The sequence below is a fragment of the Phaethon lepturus genome, unplaced genomic scaffold (assembly GCF_000687285.1).
Source record: "Phaethon lepturus isolate BGI_N335 unplaced genomic scaffold, ASM68728v1 scaffold44857, whole genome shotgun sequence".
NCBI classification, from domain to species: Eukaryota; Metazoa; Chordata; class Aves; order Phaethontiformes; family Phaethontidae; genus Phaethon; species Phaethon lepturus.
The window spans coordinates 559-10,999 of record NW_010554885.1 but is presented as its reverse complement, the minus strand read 5'-3'; the positions used below and the strand labels follow the sequence as shown (position 1 = coordinate 10,999).

Genomic DNA, 10,441 nt, shown 5'->3' with positions numbered 1-10,441 from the left:
GCAGAAAACAGGTCAGCTCATCCCAAGAAGTTACTCCTCCTGCACGAACGAAGGCGGACAGACCGCTGTTGCCCGAGTCCGGTGGAATGACGCGCCAGCGGTGGAAATAGTGGGGGTTGCGGCCGAGTCGGTCAGTCCTTCCGCCGGTCGGCGCGTAAGCTCTGAGCTAAATCATTTTTCAATTGTCTGACTAAGAGGACGTACGTCCAGGATGGAGAAAACTGAATGGCCATAAAGAGGATTGAAATTCTTCCGTCTTGGCAGAATGTGTCACTTCTCGCTCCGCTGGACAACATTTCTGTGCAGCAGGAAAATGGCTCTCAGAGGGGCCAGATTCAACGTGCAGATGTTTGCTTTGGAAATCACACATGCCTCCTTCAGACACAACAGGATGTCAATAGAACCATTAACATTCAATTGTAACATACTGTTGAGGCAGCTCAAACAAAAAGGTGATGAAAATTTCCTGCAGCACATGTTCCGGAGCGCTTTTAAAGTGAAAAAAATCTCCGTATGGTTAGCTGATGGCTTTGCCACCACCCAAAATGTTCAAGGGCTATACAGCACCAGTGGCTAGAGATAGGTCACTTCGTAACAAGGTCATTGTTCCTTTAAACAAACAGCCCAAACCACAGAATAGCTGGCCAGATGGTTGAGCACTGATCTTAAAATATTTTGATGCAAAGAGGTACCCTTTAGAGCTTTGAAATACTTGCATACTATTTTCCCATCAGTTCCTCGTTTCAGCCCAGAACGCACATGCCACCTCCATTTCTTCTTTGCCACTACTTGGGATTTCAATGGTAGCCATTTCGTGCAATTCCTGTTCTGTTCACGTAGCAAAAATGCCATTTTAAAACCCCTCTGAAGTGCGTACGTGAAACAAAAAATTAACTGGAGCTCACATGCGGAGCACATGGGCATTTTCTGGCCAAGCCTGGCCGAAGGATTCATTTCTTGTTAGGTTAACAAATAAGACAGATTTTTCCAACAAAATCACCATGCGGTTGAGTGAATAATTTTGAAACCACTTGGCTTAGCCCTAGAGGACATTTGGAAATAATTATCATCAATTTTGTTACTTATTCAAGCTGAAAAACCTCAATGATGACTTGCTCGAGTCATTTGAAAACAACAACCAAGGCACCATTATATAAAGATTGGAATATGTTTAGGCAAACATAAATTACTGGCTTCATCACAGACTAAGCGGGTGAAATTTTGCAGCCCGTGCTACACAGGTCAGAACAAAATCTGACCTTGAAACCGTTTAATCTATGAATCAGAACGAGGGATGAGCCAGTTAATCTCAAAACCCAAGACATACCCAGCTCCTTTTAAGGTTTGTATTGACATAAATAATTATTCCTTTGACTTGACCCGGCACACAGCAGCTCCGTCAGACCTCGTAACTTAACCGGCCAGATCACGCACTGCCAAACGGTTCCACACGAGGCTGAGTAACGACCGACATCCAGACTTTTCCAGCGCTCTGACGCGGGTCTCAGCTGCAAGAGGCTCCTAACCCGGCAGCTCAAGGGGGTGGCATTGCTCTAACAGGGGGTATAACATCTGTAGATTTAGGAGGTGCTAATTAAGGAGGCTGGAGGGCATGAAGGCAAAGAGACCTGGCAGAAGGGGAGATCAGAATTGCACTTTTCAAGCCTGGGGAACAAAAGGAAACCAACTCGCTCTGGAAACTGGGACGCCAACAGGGCAAGATGAAGATGCATTTGGAAATGAGGAGATGCCAAGGGGTACATAAAGGAGTCTGAACAGCCTCGCCGGTCTGTATGAGCTTCAGGCACAGCTGGATGTCAGGGTCAATCAGAACCAACCCTCTGAACAGTTGGCTGTTTGCCTAATTGTGCTAGAGAAAGCAGATGAATTGTGTCTCCTCTAAAAAGACAAGCTTAGGCAGTACAAAAATGCAGCTCACGGCCAATTACCTGTGATTTTTCCACTGACGCTGTGTGTTTGTCGCACATCGGACTGATTTCCATTCCTCTTTCTCGCTCTTTGTCTCCCTGCTGGAAGAACTCCTCCATGATCCTGTCCGTCCACTGCCGGTACAGCTCCAGAGACTTTGTGGGATTACTCAAGTCCGCACAATGTACCATATTTCGGAGAACCTGCAATTACATTAATCAGAAAACTCATAAAATCAAATGGAAAAAGAGGATGGTTTCAAGCTGTATCTGCTTTCTTAATTCAGAACATTTAACCACAAGACTCTTCGATTATGCAACACTTATAAAAATACTAACATCATAACAGCTCCGTATATGAGACTAGCTGCTACAGTCCGCCTCAGAAGTAAAACATGCTATATGTTTTTCAGACAACTTGGTACTTACACAGGGTGCAGTTGTGGCAATGTTAATTACATCATATAGGCTTGTTTGTGAATGCAGGTGCTTCCCACCATTCAAAATTTGTTTTCATGCTCTCAGGACGGTTAAATGCTCCTACTTTATTAAATGAGTAATATCCCTTCCACACACACAGAACATGTGCCTGACTAACTGTGGCTGCAAGGATTTAGACAGCAACCGAGTGACCTGTTTTAACATCAGCAGTCTTAAATAAAAACGTAAGGAGAGTTTTCCCAAGAGTCTGTTCTTAAGGAGCTGGCCACAGTGGTGAGAAGGTCGGGATGTACCTTGTCCTGCTAACCACGTAACCCCCGTTCCAGTACTGCTTTGTCATTTCTGGAAATCAAGGATTAGATTATATAGCGAACAGATTGTGCACCACTAATTTCAGCTCAGCGCGAGTTGCTTTAGGAATGGAGTTAGAAACGAAATTCTTGCCATCTCGCAATGCTACGGCAGTCTTGCTATACTTTTTTGACAGGAGAAACAAATGGCAGAAAGCAGCAAGGGAATTCGGGAGCCTTCAGAAACTCACCCTTACAGATTAACCTCAGAAGAATGTGCATGTTTGGAACTCCGTGCTCCAAGTGTTAAAAACATAATCCCCTTTACCTAAAAGATATGGGACCACCCTGTACCTCTTTGTGGTGCAGCACAGAAGAAAATGGTTGCTGAAAACGTAGGTCAGTAGCTCCTATATATGGTCCATTTATAAGCCACAGTAAAAACAGGAGCACGGTTCCTTCAACCCTGAACAAACACACAAAATCGAGGAAACTCAGCTATCGTACCTGTATTCTGTCTGTGTAGTTGTCCAGAAGCAGGACTCCTGAACTGGTCACTTTCTTAGTTTCCACCATAGTCTTCAGATCAGCTAACAGACTCATATGCTTGGACATATCTGTCGCCAACACCTTTACAGAAGTGAAAACACAACCTCAGTACGGGCAGCCACACAGAGCAGCCTGTTTGTTGAAGAGGAGGAGCAGGGTGTGCTTGGTTCATACCATGTCGATCACCATCTTCCTGAGCGTCTGACGCTGCTTCTTGGTCAGGTTCTGGAAGATGTCACAGTGCTCCTCTTGAAGCAGTTTGAAACCCACGGCGAGATGGTGGTTCTCCAAGACGGATTCGTCGTTGTACATCAGGGCTAGTTCGGAATCTAGCAAAGCAACATAAATGTGTGACCCCAGCGTGTGAAATGTGTGATTTCAAACAGCAAACGCTTGTCCTGGGTACTGAAACGTTTCTCTGTATGCAGTAAATCGGCAAAACGTTTTCTTTTTTTGCTTCATGTGAGCCAAGAGCGTGCGGTTTTCTAATCTGAGCACATATGTATATAATATAAACAGCCCTTTTCTGGGTTCTAATGAACAAAATAGTACTCGGTTGACTTGGTCACGGGCTTCAGAATCACTGACAACAGAAAGCATGAACCCTGCTAACGCACTTTCCAAAAAAGAACAATACCCATATTTTGGAATCAAGACACATGCTTAGCCTGTTGCAGAATACAAATATGAACCACAATATTTAGCTTTATCGTTGTCAATAGCAATAGCATTATTTATCTTGTATTAATAATAAAATTTGCACTCAGGACTGGAAGAATTATTATGCGTTAACAAGTAGTAATATTCACAAGATTCAAGGGCCCTTTGCAAATCGCACTACAATAGCTTCCTTTGTTAGGAATTTCATTTTCATTACTGCTTTATTTCAAAACATCTAACCAGTTTACTGCACAACATTTTGAGAAAGCAATGTGGTCCAAAAGTCGTAATTTGTGATCTCGCTGTAATGGAAAATGCATTTCCACCAGTTTCCAAGTTTTCAGATGAAATTATTATGGTATTTGAAACAAAACTCACTCGTATTAATAAGAAATTGATTGGAGACACCAGGGTGATCCACATCATGAATTGCAGCCGCAAAAATCGCAGCAAGGATTTCCAAATCGGTGAAGACAGCCTAGGAAGGGAAAAAGGCATTTGTCAGAAAAGTCCTTATGTTTTCTCTCTCAACAGTTTGGGAGGCTGATTTAGAGAAACAAATTATGCTTTTAAAATTAGTTTTCTGAGGACAGGACATTTACTCAGAAGAAAGGTCTACAAGCAGCATGTGCTCTGTAAGATGAAACAGAGATTCCAAGCAAAGCTGCTGCTGAAATTTCTTAACGGTGAATTCCCTGGCAGTAAACCGAGCCCTCAGAAGAGCAGGCAGCACGCAGCTTTTTGCAAGTCCGAGTGCTACTGGTGACTGACTCAGTTTAAGGTTTTTCTTCTATGTTCACACAGGCAGTGTGACGTTTTTAAGCCGCCATCCCACATTAAAACGTGACGCCTGACAGATAAGACGCCCCGTCCCTGGAAACATCCCAGGTCAGGCTGGACGGGGCTCTGAGCACCCTGATCCGGTTGAAGGTGTCCCTGCTCACTGCAGGGTTGGACTAGATGGCCTTTAGAGGTCCCTTCCCACCCAAACCATTCTATGACTGTACGATTGCCCAACACAAAGCACTTGGCTCGAACGCAGTAACTCACATCGAGCGCAGGAGTAGAAAGGAGAACATGCGTGGACTGGGCAACATCAGCAGCATGGAGGCTGTTGTGGTAAGCTACGTCCGAATGGTAGTGGTCTTCTAGCGTCATCATGTACGTTACAAAAGTGTCTGATGAGATCTTGAACGTTTTCAGTAGATCTCGCTCCTGTACAACAAATGGTACAAGCATACATGCACATATCAAATGAGGGTGTCACACTGTAGAAGGCAACAAAACAGAAAGCAATTCGAAATTAAAAGAACAGCAAATTTCATCAGAAAATCACGAACCTGAAATATAGCGTACATGATGCAGGTGAGCGGCCTGTTGTGGGAATACCTTGCGACATTAAATATGTTGAGACCCCACTTATTCAAATCTTCCAGTTCCTTTTGAAAGGACAAAAAGGGAATGGTTACAATACTTTTCAAGACAATTCTGCATTTATCACTTGCATCACGTCTTTTGCGTTTTCCCAAGGTTTAAAAGGATACAACATCCGTGTTCATTATGGCAATTACCCAGAGCCAGTTTGCTGGGCAGAGCGTTGTTACATGTTCCTGTGTTGGGTAAGTGCTTTCCTCAGCCTTCACCACTTTTTTTTCCGTAATTTTAGGGATATTTTCAAGGAATTTATGAACATAGAATATGCTGTTAGGGCCTGGTAACATTAATTACAGCATGTGTAATGGCTTCAGGGATATTGATTCCGGTTGGTTTAGTCCTCCCAGCCAGTCCATCCCCAGCTTCCAGAGAATACCGGTTCTCCCACAACTGCAAGAATCTGTCGTACCTTGGCCAGATGGTCCTCCTTTTCTGTTTTCACACCAAATCGTGAAATGCTGGTGTTATTTAAGCTTGAACTATGCATTAATTTTTTCACTCCGCTGATCTGTGTCATGAGCTGCTGTTTTTTCTTCTTCTCTCTGTCTTTCTGGGTGGGAGAAGGAATCTCCACATCGTTCTGCTTGTCTGTAACGAATAAAGGCGAAATGAGTCAACATCGTTTGCAGTGCGAGCACCCATCACACCCCCCAAAATCAACCCTTAGCTTTGCTGACTAAGTGGCTCTGCACACCAGTTCAAACCCACGTGTTTCCGCTGGGGGCCTGCTCTCATTTTGGGACTGAACTGAACCAAAATCAAGGCAAAACAGTCACCTAACCTCTGTCTGCCCTCTGCAAGACTGAACCTTCCCACTTAGCCCCGCCGGGACACGAAGCGCCGGGCTGCTTTCACCTTAGCCGTTTCCAAGGTGCAGCACATGCCCAGGAGCTAAGCTCTCCATGCCTGAAGGGCACCGGGTTCTGCTTACGGCAAAACTGTTTAACCGTTTTCAGCAAAACAAAAAAATACATTCAAACAACACATTTTTCCTCAACAAAGCACGTAAGCATATATTTTCACATTCACTCTCTTGACACTTATTAGGGCCAAACCCATCTCCATACCCCCTGCTCTTAAAACACCAACCCAATAACAAACTGGTGTCTCTGATTTATTAAAGGTTTGCCCGTTACAAAAGTGTATAGAATGACATACGGTGCACATTTCTGTTGTCTTGCTCAGAGACAGTAACAATATTAATGCACATTAAGTAGGCACCCAGGGGGGCCCAAACTTGGCTGTGGAGATGTGTTTAATAAATAAATCTAGCCACATGTGCTACTTACTGCCTTTACAACTGATTTATTTGCTGCATTAAAATGAAGATACAGTGGTTCATTACTTTCATACTAACCATTTTTTCATGAACTTTTAGAAAAGGCTACTATAATCTCTTTGGACTTTTGCATCTCTGAGGACCTCCGGAGGGGCTAGGCATCTAGGCATTAGTTACTTCTGCCTTGACTTAATTAAAAGTCTCTGAAATAAGAACTACCAGTGTGTCTGCAACACTGCAATTAAGAAGGAAGGCATTATTCACAGCAACAGTCAAGCTGACATCAACGGGTGTTTCCCTTGTGTGTTTTTGCTTAACAACAGAAGGACTTTCCTCTATATAATCTCCTTAGCAATGACTAACACTAAAGCAGTGTAAAATGCACATTCTTGAACAGAAATCTAATTTGTTAAATCATGATCCTCATGGCTTGGCCATGGGGGTGTCCCCAGGGTGGTGGCAGCAGCAACACCCCTCACCCCTTAGGAAAGGGCATGTGCCGAAAGGCCATCATCATCTTCCCCATATATGTGATGCGGCCAGACACTGCTCTTCATCTCTGCCCTTCGTAGGGATCTAAAGCTGGTGTCCTCGCTCTCGCTGACCAAATACGACTGCAGGACTGGCCCCACTGCAGAGGACATCATCCCTTGGTGCCTTCCTCAGCTCATTTAATAAAGCCAAGAATTCACGTGGTTTTAGTATCTGTAAGCTATTCCCATCTTACAAACCCCGTTTGCAGATAAATGATCCATTTTGTTCTATCCATGTAATTCTTTTTTTTCATTCAACTTCCTCAGTTGTAAACCCCTGGTATCTTGTACGTTCTTTTACTTTTTAAACCAAATTTTAGGGGAGGAAAAAAACCAATTCATAAAAACGTAACAGCACGGCTTCCTAAAAAAGCTTTAAGATCCTTTTAAAAGCTTTACTCATTTCTTTCTAATATGAGCAATCAAGCTGCAATCTGGCCCAATCTGGAGAGCCTGCACCACTCGGCGTTAACACAGCCCTCGTACTGCCGCAAAACGGCGAGGACGTCACCGTTACAGAGGATGTGAGAAGCAGCGGAATAGGATGAACAAGACCGTCGTCAAGACCTGCGGAGGGAAATGCAGTTACCTGGCCCAGCCCGAGTACGGGCAATAATCCAGCACCAGCAGCGGCTCCAGCTAATTAGCCCCTGCTGAGGTACGAGGTCCGCCGTGCCACGCCACACTGGGCTTTCCGCCGCAGCGCATCCTGCTCCAGAGACAGATGCCTACTGGCAAGAGCTGCTGAACAAACTCCCTGAAAATGCCACGGTGGTCACGCTCCCCGGCGCGCCGTGCACGCTCCAGGCTCTGCAGCTGAAGCAGTGGCCTGCTGGCGGGCAGCTAGGCAGTCTTGCTTCTGCTCCCCGTATTAATTCACGTTCTGGATGGCACCGTTAAGCTGAGTGATAAGACAGGGCCAATGGGTCCCCACAAAGCAGCTATAGACTTATATGGATTATTAATGATGTGATGTGTCCTAAATGCACGCAGTAGTTCCAGCTGCAACCGGCTATTGAAATCACTTTAAAATCCCTTAATGGAAATAATTGTGTGTCATACGGTGAATGCGTTCTGGGCCATCTTAACCGCAGGGCACGAGTCCCCCCCGAGCTCCGGCATCCCACATACACTCAGCATTTGAAGCTGTTGGACTCAAGAGATATGTATAGGAGGGTCTTGTACTAAGCCTCGTTTTATATGCAAACAGTCACAAATTCTCAAGCTGCTTGAAAAGACAGAAAATTATATTTTTCGTAACAAGTATGTTTTGTAAACACAGAGGATTAATCCATGCCAGTAGTTCTATGAGCTCCAACAAAACTAATGACATGCAAAATAATTCTCTTTACTCCTTATTCTGACTTCCAGTGAAAAATGAGGAAATATATAATATATAAAATGTCTGGGGTCAAGCTACTTGTCTGAACCCTCTCTCTGAAGGGGGGAAGATGCAGCTGTATGAGGCAGCAGTTGCAAAGACGAGAGCCTGCTGTTGGGCTTGTGTGACTTTGTCCTCTCCGTAAGGTCAACACAAAAATCAAATATTGCATAACACAGCTAGCGGTAGCTTAATTCAGTCTGAACTGAAGAACCTTTTGATTTGCAGAGGGAATTCTTTTGTGGACAGACTTATTCAAACACTGTATTATTTTCCTCCCCATATCCATTTTGAAAAGTGAAAAATCAAAACATTTCAATAATGCTCTGCCCCAAAGGAAAACTGGGCACAAGTATCGACTGGTGGGTATTAGGCTGCTGATATTAATCGTTATCTGTGAGTCACCCGAAAGCCTGGGATGCGATGCCTTACCCAGGAAAGTGTTGGAAATGTACTCGGACACCTGGTTACCGGAGCGGCTCATCTCGGAGAGGTGTGTCAGCTCCCGGTTCAGCATCCTCTTGAACTGGGAGGGGAAGAGCACAGACACAAAGATGGCATTTTTCTGAATGCCTTTCCAAATTGATACAGCTTTATCACAAGCAAGTCCACAAACAAGACTTTAAAAGCAAAATTCTGGAGGTATTTGGAAGGGAGTCAGAGACATATGGTTTCATTTTAGATACCGTTCAGCAGCATCGTGACTAGATACTTCTTTTCAGTACGCTGAACTACAAAATTCATTTCCTCCAAAGACGCACATTAGCTTTTACTGTAACAAACGAGAAGATAACGTTTCAGGCAGTCTCTCTGAAAGATCAAATTCTCGCATTGGTTTTAAATTCCACATCCCATAACCTTCTTTTGTTCTGCATTTTGTAAGTTTGCTCCATTTTGAATTATGCAAGTAAAAAGATAATTGCATACCTTCAGAACGTAACGGAGGAAAAATATGCCATAAAGCTGAAGATCTGCTTGGATCATTACAGTAAAATGTAGGATTTAAGCACCTGTTTGCCCAGATATACATGCTATAATCCTCCTAATTTTCTAATCACACATTTTCACTGCTGCATCATTTTATCCCGCAACAGTGAATTCCCAAAGGAGAAAAAAATTTACATACATGTACGCTGCATGCACAGTACAGACATAGGTTTATCTCTTGCCGTATAGTACGCACGAATAACCACTTAAAAAAGCACGTTTTCCTTATGGAGGTTTTATCCAAGCAACACAGCACAAAAAAAAATCAGTCATTCATAAGCTTTCAGGATTCAAACCCACCTTAATATAACCCCAAGATACAGAAAACAAATAGTTTGCTTCAGGCATTTTGGAAAACTCCACGCCACCGTCCACAGATCCTCACGGAGAAATCGCCGGTCAGACGGGAGAGGTCCTCGGGCACACGGACACCCCCCTTCCCCAGTCAATAAAGAAAATCAGCGTTCATCAAAGCCCGAGATCCCCCAAAGCCCGGCAGTCGCTAATCCCAGACAAAGCCAGGCTCGGCATAGCATCTTCGCAGAGGGCTGACCGGGGGTGTATTCGCTCACAGGATAATGAAATCGGGGATCGTGGGAAGAACCGAGAACTAATCCAAATGTGTGCAGCCGGGTGGCTGGAAGCACTTATGAATTATGAATCGTCCTGGTTGCTCAGCTGGCTGAAGGGGGTCCCCGCTCCACGCTAGCCCTGCTCAGCCGAGCTGCGCGACAGAACAGCCATGCCGGCTTCTGCGGGCTTGCCAGCTTCAGTAACACAGCCATCTTTTGATAAGGAAGATTAAAATGGAGTAAGCTCTGTGCATATTTAAATAAGTCAAAAGTAGCCTTCTCCGTTTCGGCGGTTTTTTAATCCTCTTCATTACAGAGGCTGAGGCTTTTCAAAGCCAGTATTCACATACGGATTTTTAAAAGCGTAATTTTTCACGTTTCCAGTGT

At 44.3% G+C, this 10,441-nt stretch overlaps 1 protein-coding gene across 1 annotated transcript in view; it reads right to left on the bottom strand.

The window, feature by feature from the left end:
- PDE4B (phosphodiesterase 4B, cAMP-specific) overlaps positions 1–9,895 on the bottom strand; it is an 11,069-nt gene extending 1,174 nt beyond the window's left edge. Inside the window, exons 1-9 of the mRNA XM_010291984.1 lie at positions 9,783–9,895; positions 8,928–9,021; positions 5,712–5,890; positions 5,209–5,307; positions 4,919–5,083; positions 4,247–4,346; positions 3,383–3,537; positions 3,167–3,289; positions 1,950–2,132 (exon numbers count right to left, since the gene is read on the bottom strand). Of these exons, the coding sequence (XP_010290286.1) occupies positions 1,950–2,132; positions 3,167–3,289; positions 3,383–3,537; positions 4,247–4,346; positions 4,919–5,083; positions 5,209–5,307; positions 5,712–5,890; positions 8,928–9,021; positions 9,783–9,830 (1,146 nt within the window). The 5' untranslated portion in view covers positions 9,831–9,895. The remainder of the gene's footprint in view (positions 1–1,949; positions 2,133–3,166; positions 3,290–3,382; positions 3,538–4,246; positions 4,347–4,918; positions 5,084–5,208; positions 5,308–5,711; positions 5,891–8,927; positions 9,022–9,782) is intronic.
- Between the last annotated feature and the right edge of the window lie 546 nt (positions 9,896–10,441).